The sequence below is a fragment of the Pelodiscus sinensis genome, chromosome 3 (assembly GCF_052426305.1).
Source record: "Pelodiscus sinensis isolate ZL-2025 chromosome 3, ASM5242630v1, whole genome shotgun sequence".
In the NCBI taxonomy this organism is placed as follows: domain Eukaryota; kingdom Metazoa; phylum Chordata; order Testudines; family Trionychidae; genus Pelodiscus; species Pelodiscus sinensis.
In genome coordinates this window covers 81,734,826-81,761,547 of record NC_143054.1, presented here as the reverse complement: position 1 = coordinate 81,761,547, position 26,722 = coordinate 81,734,826, and the positions used below count along the sequence as shown (strand labels likewise).

The 26,722-nt window shown below is 47.2% G+C and overlaps 1 protein-coding gene across 4 annotated transcripts in view; it reads left to right on the top strand.

Annotated features, from left to right (window-relative positions):
• TRAF3IP2 (TRAF3 interacting protein 2) overlaps positions 1-26,722 on the top strand; it is a 54,882-nt gene that overhangs the window by 25,565 nt on the left and 2,595 nt on the right. For 3 of the 4 annotated variants that reach the window (XM_006123213.5, XM_075923983.2, XM_075923984.2), the window contains 5 exons: positions 2,121-2,314; positions 4,069-4,157; positions 6,235-6,303; positions 15,473-15,589; positions 18,302-18,376. In XM_006123213.5, the coding sequence (XP_006123275.2) occupies positions 2,121-2,314; positions 4,069-4,157; positions 6,235-6,303; positions 15,473-15,589; positions 18,302-18,376 (544 nt within the window). Of the gene's footprint in view, positions 1-2,120; positions 2,315-4,068; positions 4,158-6,234; positions 6,304-8,523; positions 9,574-15,472; positions 15,590-18,301; positions 18,377-26,722 lie in introns of those variants that run through there. The other variant, XM_006123214.5, reaches the window with a different exon arrangement.

Genomic DNA, 26,722 nt, shown 5'->3' with positions numbered 1-26,722 from the left:
GTTTATAAGCAGCTGTGGAAAACAGACGTTGTTTGATTGATTTTTTTTTTTCTGGATTATGTCTCATTTTCCTTTGTTCCCTTTTTGCAATAAATCTAAAACATCTTTTGGCCACATTGCTGCTCCTTCACACTGATTCCTACAATCCACATTATAGAATCATAGGATTAGAAGAGACCTCAGGAGGTCATTGAGCGCAGCCCCCTGCTAAAAGAAGCAGCACTCTCAATTTATACTTATCCCAAATTATATATTGATAATGATTGACTATAGACTCTTATAACTTTTTACTCATAATAGAAAATGGATGCCAAAGTAAATCCAACTAGTTTTTATTTGACAACAAAAAATATGTTGTAGCCAGAATGTGGATAAGGGGGGAAAGTGAGAGAAAGTGCGAGAAAGTGGGCCATAAATCCCAGCCATGAACACAGTTGGGGAAGAGCTACTGAAAATTCTCTTCCTACCCCTCTTTTTGTTTTAAATAAGTAGTTAGAAACATTATACAGGGTCATTGCAGGCCCAGAACCCAAATCTCTAACGTGGTAAACCTCAATTTTAGCCACTATAATTGGTCAGACACACAAAAAATGTTTCTTACAACATTTGTTTTTTTCATTCAAAACCAAAATATTTCAGTTTGGAAATGCTGCTGTGCTTCCTCACTTCGCACTCTGATTCTTCTTTTCAAGCCAGCATCTCTGGTCAGATGCTGAGTCTCTAAGGTCTGAAAGTTTTCACATATCACTTTGTAGATCAGGGGTGGGCAATAATTTTTGGTGGGAGGAGCCACTCCAAGATTTTGGAAAGTGGTCATGGGCCACACTTCTTTGTGATGAGGGTGCAGGGTCTAGGTTGGAGATTGGGTGCAGAAGGGCGCACACGGTAAGGGACTGGGGTGCAGGAGACAGTGTGAGGTCTGCGATGGTGTTTGGGTGGAGGAGGGGGTTGTGACCTTGATTGGGATTGGGGTGTAGGGTCAGGGAGGGAGTGTGGGTGCAGGAGAGGATTCTGGCCTGAGGGAGGGTGTAGGAGGGGGACATGGTCTGGGAGGGAGCTGTCACCTGAGGAAGGGGGTGCAGAGGGTTTGGATGGTGACCTGGGGGAGGGAGCTGGGATGCAGGAGGGGTTGGGGTGCCAGAGGCAGGCACTGGCTGGGAGGATTTTACCTAAGTGTCTCCTGGCCAGCAGGCTTCAGCACCCCTAAGGCAGGCTGGGCTCCCTGCCTGATGCAGCCCCATCTTGAAACTGCAGGCTGCTCCCTCCACGTGGCGTTCAGCTCCGGTAGGAGAAGAGGCTTGCGCTATCCCAGGCTCTCAGGCCAATCTCTCAGCCCCGATTGGCTGGCTGTTTCCAGACAATAGGATCTGAGAGATTGGCTGAGGTCAGTTCTTATTGGCCGGGTGTTTCTGGCCAATCAGAGCTGAGGATTGGACTGGGGGCTGGGAGATCACATGAAATCTCCCCTCCCTGCAGAGCAGAGAGATGCAGGGACTGTGTTTTAAACTGCGGCAGCTGTGTGTGCCTGAGGATCCCGGCAGGGGTGGTCTGCAAGCCAGATACAGTGGCTCGGTAGTCTATATCTGCCCCCCTCCCCGGGCCATATTTTGCCTAGCCCTGTTCTAGATAGAGACTATAATGTACTATGTAGATGCCACTCTGATGGTCAAATATCCACATGTATAGAAGTGTATGCACAGACCTGCACCATTTGGAAAGTTTACCCTTCTCATCCAAAAATTCTTTTTTGGTTCCTTAATTTATAAATTAGCTTCTTTCAAGTATGAAAGGATCCAGCCTTTCTCTTGCATTCATCTGCTGTGGTCAGTGCTTCCTTTGCAATAAACTACATCAGCATGGTAGACTTCCAGCCAAGAAGTATCAATGGAAACACATATCAAAAGAGACCCAAACAGATCGGTGGGAAAACTGAGCCAATAGTGACTCTTCAAAATCTCTCTTCAATTCAGATTTTCAGTCTTATGTTCTTATTTGGTAAATATTTGATAAACCATATCCATTTGGTATTGAAGCAAACCATTTGCTTGTCTTTTGAAGAACTCAAATTTTATGTTTTCAGTGTGTATGTGTATAAGAAATCACAATTTTTTTCCTTCTAGAAACCAGTTATGCAACCAGCTACCCAAGGGAGGGCTGCCGCACACAGCATGTGCTCAAAATGACTCTTCTCAGTGTACTTCTGACTTTGGAGCTCAGGTTAACAATTTTCTACCCCCAGCTGCTATCCCAAGACCTCTTAGTAACCTGGCAGCCAGAGGAACTCTGAGAACAAGCAATTTGCCAGAAGAGTTACGTAAGTTGTTAGTAATTTTCTTCTGTCACGTTTTATTATTTCAAAAGCTGCCTATGATCATCAGCCTGTCAGCTTTACATGCTTAGCATCAAAAAATGTAAACAACATAAGAACACAAAGACAACAAAGAAACAAAACACTTAACATGAACTAGACCTTTTGCACTAAACATCATCAGGTCCTGAATGTGTTTGGTATGACAAATTATTCCCTTGGAACTGAAAACAAATTACCATAATTCTAATTAATTACTTGCCATTATGTTTTTTTAGAAAATAAATACTCTTCGGATTGTTTTCATGGGCCAGCTGATTTCTTGATAAAATAGAAGTCCCTGTGAGGCAGGAAGCATTACAGTTCATAACAATGAAATAACAGCAATCAAGGCCCAGAGACTTGTCTGTAGTGATGGTTGAATCAGTTAAGGAAAAGATGGGAACTGCCTCCTCCTTCAGAATTTTCACCAACTTAGTACAGCTGGCCCCCAACTTATGGCCACCTTGACTTACGATCATCCGCACTTACGAGAAAAGCGGTCGTAAATGCGGGCTCCGAGTTATGAATGCAACCCGCACTTATGAACACCGTGGTCACAATGTAACTCAATGGGTTCCGAGTTACGGCCAAGCATTTGGTCCGTAACACGTTCATAACTCAGGGACCAGCTGTATTTATATAGTGCTATTATCCATGTTTTACAGATGGGGCACTAAGGCCTTAGACTGGCTGGCTTGAGCATGGTCATCTCTAATAAGTAGGGTACTCCATTTTGGTCAATTTTACAGTCATGTGATTTTAAAAATGGTAAATGATTTTGAAATGTCATGGTGTTATAATTGCAGAAGCATGACCCAAATAGGAGTTGTGTGGGGTAACAAGGTTATTGTGGTAGTGCTGTCTTCAGAGCTAGGCAGCTAGAGAGCAGTGGCTGTTGGCTGGCAGTCCCACTCTGAAGGCAGAGTCACCACTAGCAGCAGCGCAGAAGAAAGGATGGCATGGTATGGTTTTGCCACCCTGCTTTCTGTGTTGCTGCTTGCAGAGCTGGGCCCTCAGTCAACAGCCACCACTCTCCAGCAACCCAACTCTGAAGGCAGCAGTGCAGAACTAAGAGTGACATGCCATGGCAATATCTTACTTCTACAGTGCTGCTGGTGGGATGCTGCCTTCAGAATGGAGTGTCTGGCCAACAGCTGCTGTTCTCCAGATAACCTCCCTCTCTGAACTCAGTGCAGAAGTAAAGGTGGTAGGGTTGCCAGATGGTTTCAGAAAAAATACCGAAAAAACACCACGCCAGGAAAGTTTGTTGAGCAAAATAAAAAAGACACAGAGTTGTTAAGCAAAAACAAACAAACAAAAACACAATACACTGTGGCCCCTTTAAAAACTGCATGGTGAGGCTTTTTGGCCCTAACAAAAAGCTATAACAGCCATTACATCATTGTGTCTGAGGACTGAATTAGATTATCAATCTCACCCTTAGATAGGCAAGAGCTCAGATAGTAATTACAGCTTTGATGCAGGAATTACTGGGTGAAATCTTATAGCCAGTGGTCAGATTAGAGTATCATAATGGTCTCGTTTGGTCTCAAAATCTATTACTCTAATATTTTTAACTGGTCACAGAGGTCAAATGTACTTGGCACAGCCCCCTCACACTGACTTCACAACTGAGCCAGTAAAGTTATAAAATTGTCTCCTTTCCTTGGAAGAATCTGTTTTGACTCATCATTTATTTATATGAATGTCTCTCTTAGGTAAAGTCTTTATAACCTATTCTATGGACACAGCTATGGAGGTCATGAAATTTGTGAACTTCCTGGTTGTAAATGGATTTCAAACTGCGGTGAGTGTTCCTTTTGGCAAGCATGGTTTTCAGAGAAAAGAGAAAGAGATTATTTGATTTTTAAATAGAGAGGTGTATGTTTCTCTGTGTATCACTAAATGTAAATTTAGGGAATGGCAAATGGGGAATGAGCTTTAGTTGAAAAGTCTAAACTAGATTATCCACATTTTCATTTGTTGACTTTTGTAAAGTGAACGTCATGCTTCTGCTAGTCTTTGACACATTTATTGACAACTTGGTATAGAACGGACATCCATATGAGCTTTCACAGGCTGCTTGATTAGAATTGGTCAACTCTGGTAAGGAAAAATCAGTTTGGTTTTCATAGAATCATTGGGAAAAGACCTTAAGAGGTCATGGACTCCAATCCCTTGCAGGACCAGTCCCAACTAAGTCATCCTAGCCAAGGTGAGGTTTACAAAATCTTTTGAAAAAGCCTGCCCTAGACCGCGATTTTACTTTCGAAATGGTGCTTTTTCGAAAGAGTGCAATGACGCAATTATGCAAATGAAGTGCAGGATATTTAAATCCCTGCTTCATTTGTAATTTTGATGTGTCTAATTTACATCCCTCTGTCAAAAGAGGAATGTAGTCTAGACACAGTGCTAGAAACAAGTCTTGACTCATTTTTTCTTATTTCAGGAGCATAAGCTTTCTGATTTTCCCACCTCCCCTCATTGACCCCTATTCAGGAAAGTACTTAAGCACATGGTTAACTTTAGGCTTCATAAGACTTAATGGAAGATAAGCATGTACTTATTTGCTTTGTTGAATCAAAGCTTTTCTCCAGAGGCTCAAGCGATCCTTGTTTATGAGAGTTTGATTCTAAATGTGACCATTCCGTAAAAAGCCTGTTGATATCACCTCTGGAGACATAGTAACAAATTGAGAAAAAAGGCATCAAAGCAGGTACCCAAATATTTTCTCTCTTACTATTTTTAAAGAAGAGAAAAACAGAGTCTTGGGAGACAACCACATGGCTTGTCTACCAAAACCGTTGGAAATGTTAAAATGTACTTCAGTAGCCAACTTCATAGACTGTCAATTTATGGAGTTTACAAACCTGGCAGAGAGCTGATTGAGGCTGATCATATTCATTACTACAAAGCCTCCTCCCACTCAGCACTCTTTATAGCCTGGATTGGAACTTCTAATAGCAAGAGCCTGGCTAATTTTTGGATGAAAAATCAGGGCAGTGTGGAGCCAAGATCAGATACTTTGCAGGAAGGAAGTTGTGGATCTTTACTAATAAATAGTTTTGGACATAAATTCATGTGTCCTTTTGCAGTGATAGGATGTGTCTAGACTTCAGGGTTTTATTCGAAAAAAAAAGTGCCTTTTTTCAAAAAAACTTCACTTGTGTCTAGACTACAGCTGCGTTGTTTTGAAATTAAATCGAAAGAATGTGGCTTTTTTTCTGATGGTGGTACTTCTCATTTCATGAGGAAAAATGCCTTTTTTGAAAGTGTTCTTTTGAAAAAAGGCATTCTTGAATGCAAACAGGGCTTTTTCGAAACAGAGCATCCAGACTGCCTGGGTGCTCTCTTTCAAAAAAAACGGCTCACTTTTTCGAAAGAAGAAGTTGCAGTCTAGATGCTCTCTTTAGAAAGAGGCTTGTAGTCTAGATGTACCCATAGGGAAATAATGACACAGTTTGTTTTGTTTTGGGTTTTGGATGCGAGAATGTTTTGTGTGTTTGATTTTGAAGGGTTGGGAGAAGGGCTGTAAATAGAAGATTCAGAAGCCACAGGAGTGGAGGAACAGAGAAGGCACTTCGGGAATGTTCTCAGACATATAATTAAAACTTTCAATACTTTTAGATAGTGTCATCAATTTTGTGTGAAGCTTCATTCTGGGGCAATGATTTTGTTATGTAAATGCTAATTTATCTTTTAGCTAGGAATAGTGAACACTTTAGACTCTGACTCTTTCAGGGCAGTATTTGACTTTAAAATTTGTTTGGTAAACTTTTTTACAAATATTGCAGGAAACTCTCCTGTCCCTCAAACATTTTCACAACCCTCCGGGCCTACCGAGGGTAGGGAAGGAATAATCTCAAACTCTTCATCTCTTACAGATTGATATATTTGAAGACACAGTACGAGGCATTGATATCATTAAATGGATGGAACGCTACCTAGGTGATGTATGTAACAACATTCTGATATTGCCTAGATATTTTCCCACAGAGATGACACAAGGAAAATTCTTAAGATTAATACTAGTAGTGAGGGACCAGAACCAAAATGTGAGGTGCAAGTATAACACAGACAGGCAGAATTGAACCTGGGACCTTTGGAACTTAGAACATGAGCCTGTACCATGGGGGTGGGGCACTCCAAGATTTTGGAAAGTGGTCAAGGCATTGTTAGGGCCACTCCATCCCCTTGTGATATTCTAAAAAAAATATGGATTCTTTTTATTTGTTGTTTGGTTTCTGAGCCTCTGGAATTTACATGTTAAGCTTTTCTACATTACCTCAAGGACAAAAACCTTAACATTGTTTTTAAAAAGCTGAGATTCTCACATAAATCACAGGACTTCAGGAGGTGGGGCTTCAGGAAACCACCAAATATTGAAAAACTTAATAAAAACTCAGAAGTTGGTAAAACATGGTCTAGTGATAGCAGCAGGAGGGACAAAGGGATGACCTTCTATATTGCTTGGTTCTTAATTCTCCCAGGAGTCAGTTAAGTGCTTCTAAAGAACATACAAGGAACAAGATTTTTCACTCAGTCCTATTAGCTAGCACTGGGAGTAAGGCAAGCCACTCAGGCAAGTGTGTATTACTGATCAGGTTCTGAAGAGAAGGGAAGGTAAAACAACTGCAGAAACAGCTATAAATTAGCGCTGTCAGGACATTCTCAATGTGATTTTTCAAACACAGCACCGATCTGAATCCTTAGAGATCAGACATGAACTTAATGTACATTTCATTTGTTCCAGACTTCAACTGTAGGTACAGAGTACTATTGTAGGTACAATATACCATCAAGGATCTTCCCTTCAAGGGAAAACAGGTGTTAGGTGATGCCATATAGGAGTCCCTTCATTCTCTTAAAGCATGGGTGGGCAATAATTTTTGGGGCCACTCCAAGATTTTGGAAAGTGGTCGAGGGCTGCACTCTTCCATGATATTAATGGAGATGCGGGGTCTGGGATGGAGGTTGGGTGCAGAAGAGAGCTTGAGGTAAGGGACTGGGGTGCAGGAGGGTGACTGGAGTCTGGGAGGGAGTTTGGATGAAGCAGGCGATTGTGATCTAGGGCAGGAGACTGGAGTGCAGGGGTTTGGGGTGTGATGTAGGGTAGGAGGGTATTGTGACCTGGGGCAGGAGATTGGGGTGCCAGATGTAGGGTTGCCAGGTCTCCAGTTTTGAACTGGACAGTCCAGTATTTGAGCTTTCTGTTCAAGAAACAAAATTGAGAAAATATAAATGTCCGGTATTTTCTAAATAAGATGTAAAGTAGATTGTGATGTAATGTCAAGTGTGTCCGGTATTTTTGTTGAAACCATCTGACAATCCTAGCCAGATCTGGAAGGTGGTATGGGTATAAGAGGGGGATAGAGGGTTTAAGTATGTTGAGTGGGGGGGGCAGAGAGTTGGGGCAGGAAAAGGCTGGGATGCCAGAAGCAGGCTGTGGCCAAGAGACTTACTTGCCAGCTGCCAAACTAGCCTGCTTGCCTGCAGAGCTTAAAATGTTTCCCGGCCAGCCAGCCTACCTGCCTTGCCATGTGCTTCATGAATAACTGAACCCATGAGAGGGGGTGTGATTTTTCTTAGCTGCCTGTTATTCTAACCAGCAGCTCCCATTGGCTGGGGTCTGCCGGAAATCGGCCAATAGGAATGTGGTGGGTGTGGGGCAGCTCCTAAAACTTCTCCCCTCCCCTCTAGTTTTAAAACAGAAATGGAGCCCTGCAGCCGCACTTCTGCATGGCACTCAGGGCTGCAGGGCTGTTGGGGAGCCTGCCTGGGGATCCTCGCTGCCTCCCCGGTCACATATGGAGCTTGGTGGGACGGATTCGGCCCGTGGGCCATATTTTGCCCAGGCCTGCTGTATCACATGTGCTAAAAGCAGCTGGCGCTCAGCTCATGCTGTAGAACAGACTCATTACTCTCTCTGCATGTGGCCTCAGTGCCACTGGATGGGACTGTATGTCACACCCAGAAGATGTGTGGGTTACATACACACCTACACTGAACATACAGCAATGAGAATGAGTTTGTCTTCATTAAACAGTGGAGTGAACATGAGTAAATTTGTTTATCTTTTCTCCATTCTCCTTGCCCACAATACCCTCTACCAAGTTTTCCATCCATCTCTGCCTCTCCCCACATCACAAGTTTTCTCATTATCTATCCCCCAGGTCTGGTATTACATTCTACCTCTCCACAAGGCTGATTGATTTGATCTCTTATCTACCTACCTGCTGTCAGCGGTCCAACCCACCTCCCCCAAGATCCTTTCCAACTTTCCTGCTCCAGGCTCTCAATAGGCACTCCCTGCCTATGCTCTTGTCCCCAACCAGGGAGGAATTTGGTGCAGTATTGCTTCGACAGAAGAATGTGAAATATGATGCAGCGTGTTTGAACAATAGGTCCACTTCACAGATAGCTAACTCGATATTTGCATGAAGTTTTTTTTTTTGTCCTGATTTGCTTTTATCTACCTTTAGGTAACATTAAATCTCCCATAGCCTATGATTTATTTTCCATTGATAGACTAAACATAGATCAATGACTTAATTTAGGATTTGTGGTTTAAAAGACAAAAAAAGATTGTAGCCTCAGCCTGCTCTAGACTAAAACAAGTCAAAGAGGCATGTTATGAAACATAAAACCAAGATCTCGATCCCTTGTGCTTGTTAAACATCCCAAAGCTCTTTCTCTAAAAGCTGGGGTGTCAATCATGGCATCTCAGCCAAATTCCTATTCTGGCAGTTAAGTTCTGCCTGAAGTTTCAGTTGGACATGTTGTTCCTCACATCCTTTCCTAAGCGTGGTGACAGCAATTCCTGTGCTTCATCCCAATGGCAGTTGCGTTTCAGTGGCGAATGTACTGATCCTGTTCCCCACATACAGCTAGAGTATTACTGTGCGTGTAAAGCACTTTGTGCATCTGAGGCATTTTGTGGATAAATGTGCTATATAAATGTAAGTTAGAAATACAATCGGGAGTGGTCCGAGGCCGGCTGTGGCAGCTGGCGCCCCAGGCAGAAGGCGCAATTGGTGCCCCCGCCTGCACGGCCGTCAATGACCGTGATGTAATCATCAGGCGCCCAGACGCCCCATGACATCATCATCAGGCACCCCGGGCTGGTGGCACCCTAGGCGATCGCCAAGTCTGCCTAAGCTCACGGGCCGCCCCTGAACACAATATTATCCTAAAAAAGCGGCGAGGAGTCCTGTGGCACCTTATAGACTAACTGCAGTGTAGGAGCATACGCTTTCGTGGGCAAAGACCCACTTCATGGGCAAAGACCCACTTCGTCAGATGCTTGTAAAGTGGGTCTTTGCCCACGAAAGCTTATGCTCCTACACTGCATTTAGTCTATAAGGTGCCACAGGACTCCTTGCCGCTTTTGCAGATTCAGACTAACACGGCTACCCCTCTGATACTTGACACAATATTATCCTAGGAGGCAAAGTGAAGGCTCAGTCTGACAGCTTTGTATTTTTCTGAAAAATGCAGTTTCCTTGAATGCAAAGACAACAAAGCAACAATGTGTATGGGACTGATCTTGAGAGTCCTCAACATGCACAGCTTCCTCTGAACTTCATGGGCATTCTGAGTACTTACTGACAGAATAGAAAGCTCTGAATTAATCATGTGGTATATAGCTTCATGCACTGGATTCCTTGGATTCGTTCCTTCTTTCACAGGGTATCTAAGGGCATGTCTGCACTACAGAGTTATTTCGAAATAGCAGGGTGAGCATCCATGCCGCAAGCGCATTTTGAACTATTTTGAAAAAATGGGACTCTTATTTCAAAATAATAAACCCTCAGTTCATGAGGAATAATGCCCATTTTGAAACTGCTATTTCAAAATAGGGTGAGTATAGACAGCGCAGCTGTGATTATTTTGAAATAATTGGCCTCTGGGGCTTCTTACAGCTGCCCTGATGGCTACACTGTCCACCCCCCTCAAAAATTCATAGATTCCCTTCCTCTGCAGGCTTTAAAGCTGCAGGCAGAAGGGAAAGAGCTTGTGGCAAAACACAGGTCCTGCTTGCACAGTGACACATAGCAGGACCCTTCACAGCCTTCCCTGCTGCCATGGAAGACCCCAGCACTCCTTCTGAGCAACCCACAGCTGCAAGCATACTGGCAGCCACCTCTGAAGCCCCTGGCCAGGGGCAGAAGAGGGCACCATCGTGGACTGGTGCGGAGATACTGGATCTCATAGAGGTCTGGGGTGAGGTGTCTAATCTCCAGGATCTCCATACCAGGCGCAGGAATGCTGACACATACAGCCAGATGGCCACTAGCTTGACTCAGAAGGGCCACACACGCACACTCGACCAGGTGTGCATGAAAATTAAAGAACTGCGCTAGGCCTACACCAAGTCCAGGGAACAAAGTTACCAATCTGGAGTAGCACCCCAGACCTGCTGCTTCTACTCCCAGCTGGATGGCATCCTGGGAGGAGGGGGAGTCAATCCCTCCCACCTCGTTGTGGACTCTGGTCTGGATACACCCATCCTCAGACTCCAAGAGGGCAGGGCTGTGGACCAAGATGAAAAGGAGGAGGAGGAGCAGGCCAGCCTAGACACAATGCCCACCAGCCAAGAAGTGGTCATCACCCTGGAGCTGATCCCCTCCTCCCAGGATATCTCCCAGGGCTTAGACGAGGCTGGGGAAAGCACATCAGGAGAGTTCTCTACCTTTCGCTATCTACATGCTGGGGCAGGCGGTGGGCTGCAAAGGGCTGTGCATTCCTCGCTTGGATTTCTCGGCCTGTGGATCACACAACAGCCAGTGCACGTAGGAGCACATAGAATGCCAGTCTGGAGCAGACTGCCCCATGAGGCTGCCACACAGGAACCTGTTGCTTCTTCTCACAAGGTCCCTGGACAGGCCTGCTTTACTTCGGACTCGTGGTGGGACACCTTCCCACCAATAGCTACCAAGACACACTCAACAGTGCAGCACATGCAACAGTCTTATGCCCGCACTCTCGAGGCAGCATCCACTCCTGGTCAAGCATGGTGAAGTGGAGGACACTTATCCCCTGCAGGGGAGCCTACTGGGGAGAGAAAGATTAGGGGACAGCAGCAGCACTCTCTCCAGAAAGTGGCCTCTGCTGCTCACACACACCTCCCCCAACACCCTACCTCTCCTCCAGCTGACAGGGATAGAAGTTCTCTCTCTGTGGGATGCCACCACTACCAGACCCAGCATGTGGAAGACACAAAGGGAAGCTGAGTCACCCCATGCCCCGCTCCAACCCACAGGCTCCTGGCATAGTCGACACCGTCCAATGCCTGCTTGTCCTTGGGATGTGGGGGTAGCAAGACTCCCCTGGGACATCTGTGCCCCTGCAGGAAAGTGCCCACCGTGTAAGTAAAGATGGCCTTTCTCAAAATACATCACCATTGTCTGACCTGAGACCTTTAGTATTGGCTCAGATATTAGGGGTAGGCTTCATGCACAGTGTCTCCTGGGATGGCTGCCCTTCTTGCTTTTCTTCACAGCTGGACCAGGCAATGAGTCCACCTCCTCCCTTGCCATCAGCATGACCCTGTGGGAGCTGCAGGCGGAGGCAACTCCAGGACGACCTGGCGAGGGAACACCTAGAGTGCCTCCGTTACTTGAACAGGAACTTTGAGGACCACCAGGGGTGCCATGCTGACCAGGAGCAGCTGTCCCAGCAGCATGAGATGACGTGCACTGAATACACCAATGCTGTCGAGCGCCTACTTGCCACCACTGAGCAGTCCAGCATCCCACCCCCCAGCATCCACTCCCTTCCAAATCCCTCCACACCTGCCCTTACCCCCCACCACCCAGGCTTCTCCTCCGCCCCCCACCTCCCAGGCCACTGAAGGTTGCACACATGAGGCAATGGGATCTCTCAGGCAGTCAACGCATCCCAACCAGTGCTTTTTTTGTGATGGTACTGCCCGGTATGCAGTACCGGCACCTCTACATGCAGTACTGGCACCTCCAGTCAGAGCTCAACAACTTTTCCCCTGGGGTACCCACACCTTTTCCCCATCAGCACCTTTTTTTTTAACCAAAAAAGCACTGGTCCCGACACACCCGAGGCAAGACCTACCCAGCCCCAACCCTGAGCCCATCCTCCCCACTCCTTCCTCTTCCCCCTCCCAGGTTCTTTCACCAATCTCTCCCCAGTTATATATTCCCTAAATAAATAAAAATAACAAGAGTTTATTGTGTCAAACAAAAAAGTCTTCTTTATTTGGTCTGCTGGGGGGGGGGGGGGAGAAGGTGGGAAGGGAGAGCAGGAGAAGTGAAGGGTGTGGGAGGAAAGGCAAACACAGGCTATCAGAGGTCCCTTGTGGGGATTCCTGGGGGAGTGTCGCAACTGGCCTTGGGTGAAACTTTCCCAGTACCCCGATGGGCTTGCCAGATAGCAAACATGCATGGCTGCTCCAAAGCCCCTGCAAGCCACTCAGCCTCTGTCCCCCACTCTGGCAGGAGCATCTCCCCTTTGTTCTCACAGAGGTTGTGGAGGACACAGCAGGCGACCACCAGCTAGGGGATGTTCCACTCACCAAGATCCGGGTGGATGAGGAGACACTGGAACCTCTCCTTGAGGTGGCCAAAGGTGCCTTCCACCATGATGCAACACCTAGTGAGTCTGGCGTAAAAGTGTTCTTTGGTGAGGTCCAGGCTGCCCGTGTAGGGCTTCATTAGCCAGGGAGCAAGGGGTAGCCTGTGTCACCCATGATGCAGATGGGCATGTCCACCTTCCTGACCCTGCTGATGTGGTGACGGAAAAAAGTGCCGGCGTGCATCTTCTGGAACAGGCTGGAATTCCTAAACATGCGGGCGTCATGCATGTTCCCCGACACCCAACGTTAATGTCAGTGAACCAGCCCTGGTGGTCCATGAGGGTTTGCAGCACCATTGAAAAGTACCCCTTCCTATTGATGGAGGCACGGTGATTAGGGCCTGGATGGGGATGTGGATGCTGTCAATTCACTCCCCCATACACACACAGTTGGGGAAGCCCATGGTGGCAAAGCCAGTGATGATGGAGCCCACATTCCCAGGGTGATGACCCTGTTCAGCAGCATGATGTTGATGGCCTTCACCACCTCTAGTATGATAGAATCATTGAATCACATGGTTGCCAGAGCCCTCAGGAGTTCTCCAAGCCCAAGCTCCTTCCCACAGGAGGACCAACCCCAACTACCCCATCCCCGGCAGGGCTTTGTGAAAACGGGACTGAAAAACCTCCAGGGAGGGAGATTCCCCCACTTCCCTAGGGAGCCCCACCTTCTCAGAGAGGGTTGGTGGATCTCATGTGAGTGTCCTGTCACCTGAGGGCAGGGACGAGCCACTCGCACAGCTCCAGGAAGGTGCCCTTTCACATGCAGATGTTCTGGAGCCACTGCTGGTCATCCCACTGCTCCATGACGATCAGCTCCCATCAGTCCGTACCGATCTCCCGGCACCAGAAGCAGCAATGCACAATGTGCAGGGGGGAATGTGGTGCATGAAAAGCACCTGGGCCTGTGTGAGGAGGTTGCCCATTCTGGGCTGGTAGTCCTCCTGCAGCCTTCATACATTGCACCAGGAGTTGCAGCAGCAGGTCTAAGAGCCAGGGACTGTTTTTCATCAGGTCTGGCTCCATGTTGGAAGTGTTGTGGCATCCGCAAGGGCTACTAGAGGGTGCAGTGAGAGTTTGCTGTCCCTCGAGGTAGGCAATGGAGACGAGTCTCAGACATGACTGTAGAGGGGAGCCCCTTTAAGCACAAGGCTCAGATAGTCTCATGTATCAGCTTCAGGAAATGACTGCTGTCCTGATGCCCTGCCCAGAGTGCTTCTGGGGGGCTTTAAATGTGATTCAACTTCCAATGAGTGTGGACATGCTATTTCCATATAGACCTGTGCTAGTTCAATGGGGATTTGTAGTTTGGATGTGCTATTCGAAATACAGGCAGTCCCCGGGTTACGTACAAGATAGGGACTGTAGGTTTGTTCTTAAGTTGAATTTGTATGTAAGTCGGAACTGGTACATATTGTAGGGGAAACTCTAGCCAAACATTTCTCCAGAGCTCAGTTTTATTCTCCCACACCTCACTTCCCTCAGTCCTTTATTCTCAAGCTGAGGTGTCTGCTGAGAAAGCCACTCTGCGTCTCCCTGGCCTGGGGGGGAGGGGAGGGGGCGCTAGCTTCGCGTCTCCCTGGTCTGCTGGGGGGAAGCAGCTAGTTCAGGGTTGCCTCACCCCGTTTGTAAGTAGGGATCCGATGTAAGTCGGATCCATGTAACCTGGGGACTGCCTGTAGTTATTTCAAGAGTTTTTATTTTGAAGTAACCTGGTAGTGTAGACATAGCCTATCTGACTCACTATGTGGCCTCGATCAAGACAATTAGCCTCTCTGTACCTCAACTTTCTCATCCATAAAATGGAGTTCGCAATGTTTATCTGCCTACCAGGGCTGTTGGGAAGTTTAATTAATTAGTGCTTTCAGAGTGCTTTGACATCCTTGAAGTCAGACTCACATTTTCAGAAGCATATGCAAGCAATACGGGGGTGAGCACATGTGTGTGCATAGGTACATGCCAATCCGTGACGTGCACACACATCTGGCAGCCAGGCTTGTGTAAAGTCGATTATGTGCTATGTTGCTCCAGTGCAAGTTACCATGACTCCTTGTAGTACCTGGCCCCACAACAATACAGTATTCTACTTTCTCACAGTTAAAGAAACTTTTGAGGTAGGTGACAGGATTGTGCTTTTGGTGCCGAAGGTCCCAGGCATGGAGCCCACTGACAACTGTAATAGCATGTGCACTTTTGAATGTCTGGGCCTAACTGTATTACACATACATTACTTTTTATTAAGATGGTTTCTATTGTAAATTGGTCAACACTATTATCTCTTGATCTTATCCACTGACATTTAGGTATTTTATATGTAAGAAGTAGCAATAACAAGAAAGAGCGAGGAGAGGGTGTGGATGAGTTTCACAGTATTTCACTTGCCATAATGAATGAGATGCTCTGATATTTGCCAAGAACATCAAGAGCACTTAAAATACTAGCTGGCAGTTTTCCAAGCGGCCTCTACCAAACACGATGCATTTCACAATCTCATATGAGTGCTTTTCTCCCTAACAGAAGACGGTGATGATAATCATAGCAATCAGTCCAAAATACAAGCAGGATGTTGAAGGGGCTGAATCCCAGCTGGACAGGGATGAGCATGGCTTACATACTAAATACATCCACAGGATGGTAAGGAGCACACGCGTTTGCCATTTTAAAAGAAATCTGTTTCATCTCTTCTTCTCTTAAAGGCAAATCTTTCTCCAAATGCATGTTCTCTGTGGTACTCACATTAATGCCTCCCTTCTAATCAGTATCCTGCAGTCCATATTATTGGCTAGGAAATGCAGTTTGAGTTCAAGATTAACTATGTGCCACCTTATTCTTCCCTATTCTCTGTGATTTTATGAAACAGGATTTTTTTATGCTCTAGTTCATCATCTTAAACCAGGCCTGGGCAAAATACGGGCCACGGGATGGATCCAGCCCACCAAGCCATTGGATCTGGCCTGTGGACACTATGGGGAGCCCCAGGCAGGCTCTCTGCTTGCCTTGCCCCACCCACACGCCGCTCAGAAATGCGGCTGCTGGGCAGTTTTGCTTCAAAATCTGAGAGCCTGGAGGGAAGGCTTTAGGAGCCACACCTGCCTCCAGCACAATCCAGTTGGCCAGTTTTTGGCCAGAAACTAGTCAATGGAGGTATGTCTACACTACCACCCTAGTTTGAACTAGGGTGGCTAATGTAGTCATTCGAAGTTGCAAATGAAGCCCGGGATTTAAATATCCCGGGCTCCATTTGCATCTTGCCAGGCGCCGCCATTTTAAAATCCCCGTTAGTGCGGACTCCGTGCCTGCGGCTACACGCAGCACGGAGTAGGTAGTTTCTAATTCTACCTAGTTTGAACGAGGAGTAACGGTAGTTCGAATTAGTCTAATTCGAACTACCTACTCCGTGCTGCGTGTAGCCGCGGGCACGGAGTCCGCACTAATGGGGATTTTAAAATGGCGGCGCCCAGCAAGATGCAAATGAAGCCCGGGATATTTAAATCCTGGGCTTCATTTGCAACTTCGAATGACTACATTAACCACCCTTGTTTGAACTAGGTTGGTAGTGTAGATGTACCCTGGGAGCTGCCTGTTTCAATAACAGATGGCTAAGAAGCACCACGCCCCCTTCCTTCTGGGGCTCATAGTTATTCACAGAGCACATGGCTGATACCTATACGGGAACGGGGCAGGCAGGGAGGCTGCTTCAGGAAAGTGCTGGGCTGCTGGCTGGTAAGTCTCCTGGTCTCTGGCACCCTAGTCCCTCCCTCCCCCAACCCTCTGCCCCCTACTTCAGCCCCCCTACTCCACGTACCCAAATCCTCTGCCATCTTCCTGCACCCACAACGTTTCCCAGATCTGGCACCCCAATCCCATGCCATAGATCACAGTCCCCTCCTGCTCTAGTTCATAATCCAGACTTGTGCACCTCAATCCCCTGCACTCCCTCCTGTACCCCAATCCCCTGCCCTAGGTCACAATCCAACCCTTGCACCCGAGTCCATTGCCCCAAGTCACAACCACTTCCTTCACGCAAATTCCCTCTCTTACCCCTAGCTCCTTTCTGCAGCTATCCTCCATCCCAGACCCCTTACCTTTTCCATTATAATGGAAAAGTGCAGCCCTCAACCTCTTTCCAAATTCTTGGAGTGATCCCCCCATCAAAAATTATTGCCTACCCCTGTCTTAACCCGTTATATGATCTCCAATGCCCCTCAGCATGATCTGATATATGTTGCCTTATTTTTCTCCCTGTAATTCACCCTGCTGGCTGAGGGCTCTGTCAGGCAGGTGACTGGGACATGGGATTGTTAAACTAAGCACAGGGCAGGCAGGAGAGGAAATTTACCCTGGTGTTCTTTCCTGTTCTTTCTTCCTCCCTTCTCAGAACTCCTGCCTATTTCATGTGGTAACCTTATAGGCCTCACATTGCCACAACAAACCTCCTATTTAAACTTCTCAAAACAGTTCTCTCCAGAGCTCTATACAGATCAGGCAGAATAAGCTAATACAAAGGTAACCTGTCTCCCATTTGAAAGCTAAGCCCTTTACCTTGGCAACACTTTGGGTATGTCTACACTACAGAGAAGATTGAAGGTGCCACTGTTGATCTTCTAGAGTTTGAATTAGTTAAGACAGCTAATTAGAACTGAGGGGGCACTCCCGTCAATCCCGGTAGTCCTGCTTCCATGAGGAGTAAGGGAAATCGAAGGGAGTATTCACTCCCTTCAACTTCTTGCAGTGTGGACAGCGCCAAAAGTTGAGTTAAGGTACTTTGATTTCAGCTACACAATTAATGTAGCTGAAATTGTGTATCTTAATTTGATCTTGGCCCGTAGTGTAGACATACCCTTCTAGTTCTCACCATTTGCATCAGAATCTAAGTCAGATTAAACCTGAGTCTACATGTTACAGAACTTTAGTTAGCATCCTAGCTAGGACACAGAATGACCTAAATAGTGCAGATATTGAAATTAATGTTTTCACTACTTTGTAAACTGAACTGCATTCCTTACCAATTGCTTAAACAATTCTTGATTTATTTGACAGAATTACTCGGTGCAACTGAAAAATACAATTATTTAATTCTGAATAACTGGCAAATAGGAAATAAAGCTTTGAAGAATCCTTCCCCGTGTCTCTTATTTCTGTATAGAGACCTGTCATATAAATATGCCACACAAACAGTGCCTAATGTAATTAGAAGTGAAGTTGATTAGCCAGAAGTCAATATCGTAACAGAAGACTAGTTTGAATAAGCAGTGAAAGTTCTGTATATGTAGGAATTTGGACATGTACTAAAAAAATAACATGTAACAATCTTTTCAATTAAATGTCAAAGTTATTCTGTTTTAGATGCAGATTGAGTTCATCCAACAAGGAAGCATGAACTTTAGATTCATTCCTGTGCTCTTCCCAAATGCTAAGAAGGTAAAAACAAATTGTTACATAATTAATCAGATTGATTTTTTTTTTTTTTTTTTTTTTGGTCAATGTGCAAAATGGAATAAAAAGATTCACTTTCTTGGTGCTTAATACAACTTGCTAATAATTTCCTGAGCAGCATTTTACTCAAATTGTTCATATTTGTATGTACAAATAAAACCTATATCATAGTAAAAATCAGTATGTTAACATGATACAGGTGTTAATAAGTATAATCCATCAAATCATAGAAGATTAGGGTTTGGGAGAGACCTCAGGAGGTGATCTAGTCCAACCCCCTGCTCAAAACAGAACCAACACCAACAAAATCATTCCAGCCACAGCTTTGTCAAGCCTGTCCTTCAAAATCTCTAAGGATGGAGATTCCACCACCTCTCTAGGTGAAATAGTTCCACCTCCCATTCAAGTGCTTCACCACTCTCCAATTGAAATAGGTTTTTTCCTCATATCCAACCTAGATTTCCCACACTGCAGCTTGAGACCATTGCTTCTTGCTCTGTCGGTACTGAGAATAGTAATAACTAAAACAGAAACAAATTCTCCTGAGCAGTAAAATAAATTATCTCAGAGTCTATTAAATTATCTAGCAAGAAAGATTCTTATATTTATACCTTATTATTTTACCGGTTTACCCAGAGATAATGCTGATGGATTTGATGGGAAAAATTTCTGATTATGGTGAACTGATATTATTCAAATATTTTAAAAGCTTCAGACAGGTAGCCAAGTTAGTCTGTAACTGGAAAAATTTTAAAAACAACAAATAGTCTAGCAGCACCTTAAAGACTAACAAAATATGTAGGCTATGTCTACACTCACGGCTTCTTGCACAAGTACAGCCGTTCTTGCACAAGAATCTGCAGAGCATCCACACTGCCCGCCTGCTCTTGTGCAAGGAAATTTACAGTACTGCGTGGTAAGAGAGGTTTCCTTGCGCAAGAGCTACACTCTTTTTTTAACAGGTGTAAGCCCTCTTGCGCAGGAGCTCTTGCGCAAGATGGCAGTGTGGACGCTTGGCAGGGATTTCTTGTGCAAGAAAGCCCTATGACTAAAATGGCCATCAGAGCTTTCTTGCACAAAAGAGAGTCCACACTGCCATGGGAGCTCTTGCACAAAAGCACAGCTTGCACATGGCAGTGTGGACATTTTCTTGTGCAAGACTTCTTGCACAAGAACCCGCCAGTGTAGACATAGCGCTAGATGGTATCCTGAGCTTTCATGGGTTTCATCTGAAGAAGTGGGTTGTACCCACGAAAGCTCATGATACCATCTACATGTTTTGTTAGTCTTTAAGGTGCTGCTAGACTATTCATTGTTTTTTAAGTTTTCCCAAATATTTTAAGAAAGTAAAAATAAAGAGATAGGCAAACTTTTTGACCTTAGGGCCACATTTCAGTATGGAAATTGTATGGAGGGCCATGAATGCTCATAAAACTGGGGGTTGGGGTGTGGGAGGAGGTGAGGACTCTAGCTGGGAGTGTAGGTTCTGGGATGGGGCCAGAATAGGGGTTCAGAAGGTGGCAGGAGGATCAGGGCTGGGGCAGGGAGTTGGCATGCAGGAAGGGTGAGGCTCCAGCTAGAGTATGGACTCTGGGGTGGGGATGAGGAGTTTGGGGAGCAGGAGGATGCTCTGGACCAGTACCAAGGGGTTCAGAGAGCAGAAGAGGGATCAAGGCAGGGGGGTGGAGTGCAAGGGGGCGGGGAAGTGTTCCAGCAAGAAGTGCAGGCTCTGGGGTGAGGCTGAAGATGAGGGACTTGGGGTGCAGGAGGGTGCCTCTGGCTGGTTTGGAGGGGGTTGGGTGCAGGAAGGTGCTCAGGGCTGGGGCAGGGAGTTGAAATGCAAGGGAGAGAGGTTTCAAGGGTGTAAGCTCCATGCAGTGTTTCCCTCAAGCAGCTTCCAGGAGCAACAATGCAGTCCCCCCTTCTGGCTCCTATGTGGAAGTGTGGCCAGGCAGCTCTGCACACTGCCCTGTCCAGAGGTACCACTTCTGTCACTCCTATTGACCATGGTTCCTAGCCAATAGGAGCTGCAGAACCAGCACTTGGGGCAGAGGCAGCATGCAGAACCCCCTCGCTGCCCCTACACATAGAAGCTGGAGGTCACTGCTTCTCAGAGCTACATGGAGCAAGGGCATGTGTGGAGCGGAGCAAGCCCATGACTCCACTCCCTGGCAGGCACTTGAGACTAACATTAAAAGGTCTGATGGGCTGGATGCAGCCCGAAGGCCATGTTTGCTCACCTTAGTGCAGAAGGTCATCATATGAGCTATGGTGGGCCAGTCAGACAAACTAAAAGGTTTTACAAGACCTTCATTGCAAGTCCTCACTGTTAATTTTTGAAGATGTATTTGAAAATAGTGTGGCAGGGTCAGGCCAGAGAGCTACTGCGGGGGGGGGGGGGGGGGAAGGCAGCCCAAAAAGGGTAAAAGACGTGTAAATAGAAGCAGAGGGCTGCAGGACAATTAGATGCAGCTGGGAGGGAGCTGGCTTAGGCAGATTGGGGCCAGCTGACTCCCCTGCTGGCTAGCTGAAGGCTGTTAAAAAGCCTCAGCAGTGGGAAGCTGGGGAGGACAGTGAGAGGATGGGAGGAGAGACAGCGAGCCAAAGGTTAGAGAGCGATTCATACCAGCATTAATACAGAAACAGTTGGGGGAGGAGTCCCAGGAGGTGAGGCTGGGCACCCTACCACAGAGACCTGCTGCAAATCCCAATCCCTAAGGTTGAGAGCGAGAGGCTGGCCCCAGCAGTGGCCTGGATAACAGGGGCCCTTGTCACAGTAGGAAATAAGATCTAATCAAAATCTTTCCTCCACGCAATTCTTACCTCCCTCACGTTGTCCTTTCCAAGTTCTAAATAGGTACAGCTTGAAGCTCACTGGTCCGGCAGTCTCAGGAGTTGACTGGTCCCAAACCAAAAAATTTGTCATACCAGGGGATTGAGGGAGAGGACTCCACTTTTCCCCTGGCTTGGCTCCATTTTTTCCTGACGGTCAGGGACTCCACTCTGGCCAGAGGCTTCACTTCCCGTCCCCCCCCCCAGTGGTGCATTTATCAATTAAACTACAGTAATTCCATCTTTACAGCCTGTGTGACTGTAGTCTTTATTTCATGTTTCTCTGAGGTAAGATCAATATTCATAACATTTGCTAATAACGCTACAATTGTATGAATAGCAAATGTACTGTAGGAAAGAACCAAACTATAAATTGGCCTGAATAGATTATAGCAGTGTTTCCCAGTTGGTGTTCCGTGGAATCCTGGGGTTCCGTGAAGCAACAGTAGGGGTTCCACAAGGAGCCAGCAGTCCCCTGCCCCCTCTAAAAGAGAGAGCCAGCTTCTTAAAAAAGCAGCACATTTGTTTCCTCTTCCTCCCTGGCAACACAGAGACATAGTGAGGTGGGGGCAGAGGGGAACAGTTGCTCCCAGCTGGCACACTATGGGGGTGCCAGACAGGGGTGCCCCCACATGACCCAAAGCAGGGAGGGAGGCACTTCCCCTCCCCAAAGGAGCCAGCGTTCGCTGCCTGAACAGCTGGGGCTGTGGCACCCGGTAACTTAGTTCTGCAGCCTTTCTGCATGGTGGGGGGGGGGGGGGAGCCAGGAGACCTGGGTCTGCACAGCTCCAACTGTGCAGGCAGTGCTCTCTGCCCTGGGACTCCCCGCACGCTCCCCCACCCCGCAGGACGGCATCATGGAAGTAAGTTGCTGGAGTTCAACAGCCCCTGCTGTTCAGGAAGTGCGCACGCCAGCTGTTTGGGGAGGGGAAGTGCAGTTGCACACTTCCTGGAACCCAGAGGTGCTGCAGGATGGCCACCCTAGAAACCTGGCCCTGGCCCTAGCACTCTGCCACCCATCCTAGCACCCAGCTGCACCCTGTTCCTCATCCCAGCACCCTCCACCTATCCTAGCACCCAGCAGCACCCTGTTCCTTGTCCCAGCACCCTGCCACCCACCCCAGTGCCCAGCAGGACCATGTCCCTGACCCCAGCATCCTGCCACCCAGCAGCACCCTCTCCCCGGCCCCAGCACCCACTAGCACCCTGTCCCCTGCCCCCACCAACACAGTTGGGATCACATTAGTAAGGCTTGGGGGTTTTGGAGGGGTTTTTTTGCATCTCATTTATGTGGCACCAACTGACTTTTCTGTGGGTCAGTGACCCTGAACTCAAAACAGGTTCCCCACACCTCTCATAAATAAAGACAATTCTAAAACCTTTTGGCTGTTTACATTGCTGCGATCTTGCGCAAAAGCAGCTGCTTTTGCGCCAAAACTTGCTGCCTGTCTACACTGGCCGTGAGTTCTTGAGCAAGAACACTGATGTTCTAATGTATGAAATCAGGGCTTCTGGCGCAAGAACTATGATACTCCCGCTCAGGAATAAGCCCTCTTGCGCAGCTGTTCTTGCGCAAGAGGCCAGTGTAGACAGGCAACATGAATTTCTTGCGCAAGAAAGCCCTATGGTTAAAATGGCCATCAGAGCTTTCTTGCGCAAGAGAGCATCTACACTAGCATGGATGCTCTTGCGCAAAAGCACATCACTTGCTCAAATGCACATGCCAGTGTAGACGCTCTCTTCTGGAAGAGTTTTTGCACGAGAACTTTTCCATAAAAGAGTTCTTGCGCAAAAGAACGTAGTCGTAGTCTTTGAGTTTGACATAATAATATTTTATTTAAAAATGAAGCCTGGACAACATGCCCCCAATTGGGGCCAAATCCCCATCTCACTGCAGCATCATAACACTCCTGCACCACCTGACCCCAAATCTGAGCCTATCATACCCTGGAATCCCCTGTCCTGAGCCTCTTACATCCCCAAACTCCCACATTCCCACATCCTCAGTCTTCTGCCACAATACTCCTCCGACATCCACACATCGCAAATCTGTGTCCTGAGCCCATCATACTCTCAGCCTCCTTGCCCTGAGCCCCTCACATATACAACTCAAACTCCCGCACCCTCACATCCACAAGCCTGTCACTTGCTCGGCACCCCAACCTTCCACTTGAGCCCAACACTCGCCAGCCTGGAGCCCCCTCCCCGAGCCAGCAGCCCCTTTGCCTTCATCCAAATTCCCTCCCAGAGCTTGCACTTCTCACCCCTTCCCACACCCAAATCCCTCATTCCCACCCCAGAGCCCACACCTCCTCTCTCAACCCAGTGAGAGTGTATAAGGGCTGGGGATAGCAAGTGTTGGAGGGAGGGGAACAGAGAGGATGGGGCCTCAAATTTTTTTGCTTGACAAACCTAGGGGTTCCTTGAAATTCTGAAAAGCTGAAAAGAGTTCCATGGCCAAATAAAATTGGGAAACACTGGATTATAAAGTAGTGGGCGTGCACAGGAAGCATGGGGAAGTTTGAGTACCAAAATATGTAAATATGGCACCTATAGAGAGGAAATTAATAATACAGCTGCAAACTGGGATGATGTAAACAGGCAGCCACACTCATCATATTAAACCAAGTTAATTTTATTTTGCTTTCTTTATACTGTCCTTTATACTATAATAATTTTGTATGTAATCAAGCACAGTATTACTGCAATTTCATGAGAAGGTATAAGGAACAATGTTTGGAAGTGTAACAACACATTTGGAAGGTTGGGTGTGGAACCTAGTAAGTAGTCCCCTATAAGAAAAGATTTGAGAATCGCTTGTTTATGGAATAAAGTTTACCACCAATGGCCAATAGGAGCCAACTGGTCTAGATAGTTTTCACTATGAATCTAAATAAATATTGAAGGGAGAAGGAATTGTGACAAGCAGCTTAAGTCAAAGACTGGGTGGGCTTTTCTAGCCTTTACTCATATAATACTACAAGGAACCTGGATCTTTCCAGCTCTCAGATCTGGCTGCTGATTCAGCTGTTGCATTAAGCCAACAGAGTGGGAGCCTTAGTGATTTAGGTAAAAATATTAAGCATTTAAATCCTTAAATGAAGCTGCACAATGTTGAACACTGTGTATCACTAGCCAAAGGATCAAAATGGAGAATGTAGTTACTTATTAATTTTCATCCCATGTGCTAAATGAGAATAGATAAGTGCGAGATATCTATATGTTTCATTCATTTGCTTTATAAGTATGAACAAATATAACCTTTATAGCAGCGTTTCACAAACTATGGGCTGCGGCCTGGTACCGGGCCGCGGGAAAAAAATACTGGGCCTCAGCATGGCTGGTGACTGCCGGCAGGGCCGGCCTCAGGCCGATTCGGGTCCCGTGCCCCTGAACCCGGAAGTGCCAGCTGGGTCTCTCCCCCGGTTCTGCCTGGCGCGGGCCCCCCCCCGCGTGTCCTCCCACCCCACCCTCAGAGCGTCCCCGCCATGCGCGGCTCCTCCTCACCGCCTGCTGCTGCCCATGTGCGGCATTGCACGTGGGCGGGGAGCACGCCCGGGCTTGACGTGACGTCACGGCCCGAGATTTTAAAAGTCTTCGGAGGCACGTGGCAGGGCCACGCTGGCTCTGGCGGCCTCCGGCCCTGTAATGTGGAAGGCAGAAGGTAGGGAACGGGCTTGGGCGGAGGCGAGGAGGAGGAGCAGGAGGAGGAGGCGGCGGCAGCGGGCTTGCGCGGAGGGGGAGAAGTGGAAAGAGAAGGGGCTCGGGAGGGGAAGGCATCAAGGACAGGGTGCAGGAGAGAGAGACAAATGCCAGGGGGCCAAGTGCAGACAATGAGGGAAAGGGCAGGAGGGGGACAGGGTGATGCTGGGAGAGGAGAGGAGAGAGGAAGGGCATTGGGGGCTGGAGGGGGAGGTGCTGGAAGAAGGCTTGAAAGAAGGGGTGGGCATGAGAGAGGTGGGGATGGAGCAAGTGATGTATGAGGGCACAGAGGGGCAGGAGGGGATGGGGCAGAGAGTGCTGAGGGGGTGGGTATCAGGGAAAGAGGACAAAGGGGGAGGGGCAGTAAGGGAAGGGGGAGGCACCAGGAGGGTGCAGGGCTCAGGGAAGGTGCAGGAGCCAGGGGATTCTGGGGCGAGGAGGAGGGGAGAGCTGGCCACCAGAAGCAGCACTGGACGGGGGAATCGGGGCAGGCTGGGGAGATTGGAGAGCTGGTGGAAGGAGGGCTGCCGGGGGGTGCGAGGTTGGGGGCAGGGAGCTGGCCGGGGAAGATGGGGGCGGGGAGAAGAAGTGGCCTCTGGAAGGAGGGCTGGATACAGGCAGTGGGGCTGGCCAAGGGAGATTGGGAGGAGAAGTGGACCTGGCTGCCCGGGAGGGGGTTGAGGGAAGTGGGTCTGGCCAGTGGCACAGCGGGGGGAGCAGGCGGGAGGAATGAATCAGCCTGCGGGGAGTGGGACTGACCTGGCCATATGTAGATCTTGGAATGCTGCCCCTCTTCCCCTTTTGCCCCCCGCATGAGTTAGTCCAGCCTGGGGATTCTATTGTCCCCCCCACACACACTCCCCCTCAAGTAGTTGCGAACTGGCTAGCTGGTAGACACACTCATGCAGCCTGAGCACATTTACCAGCCAGGCAGTTCGAAACTACAAACTGATACATCTAATAATAATACAACTTACCTAATGAGAAAATACCAGACATGTTATATGTCTGGTATTTTCTCAGTTTGTTTTTTATGTGTTTATGTTTTTGGGCTGCAAAAAGCAGTATTGGAAAAAAAAGGGTTCCAGCTAAAGTAAAAAGTTTGGGAAACCCTGGTCTAACCAGCTTTCTGTCTGTCTTACAGTCCATTTATCCAATTCATATTCCTTAACTTGCTGGCAAGAATATTGTGGGCGACCATATCAAAAGCTTTGCTAAAGCTGGCACTGGGGGTTTTGGGAGGACCAGAAACAACTTATTGAATATTCATCATTTGATTAATGAATATGCAAATATGCAAATGAACATTACTGGTCCTCCAAAAGTTCATGAATGGATTTACTGGTCCTCGTGTGAAAAAGTTTGGGAACCCCTGCTTTATAGTATATCAATGGAATGTTAGCCAGTATTATTCTGTATGTAACATTCAAAAAGCATTTGAGAGTTCACAGTAGTTTTGGTATATTTAGCTATACATTCTCTGAGAACCAAGGGCCATAGGAGGATCAATCTGCACTACACAATGTTATAATATCAGAGGGCAAACAAAATATTAGGATGAAAAACTCCAACAAAAATCGGAGTCGGTACATTGACTTAATTAATACTTCTCATGAGTCATATGCAAACCTGTTGATCTAAATAATCAGTTCCCTTCCTTCCTTCCTTCTGTGGGAAATGTTTACTCTTCATTTGTTAAGTACCATGTAAATATGTGGCACTATATAAATATTCATAGTTCCTGGATACTATGGCGATGGCTATAGTTAGGCTTTTGTCTAATAGTTACTGATATCA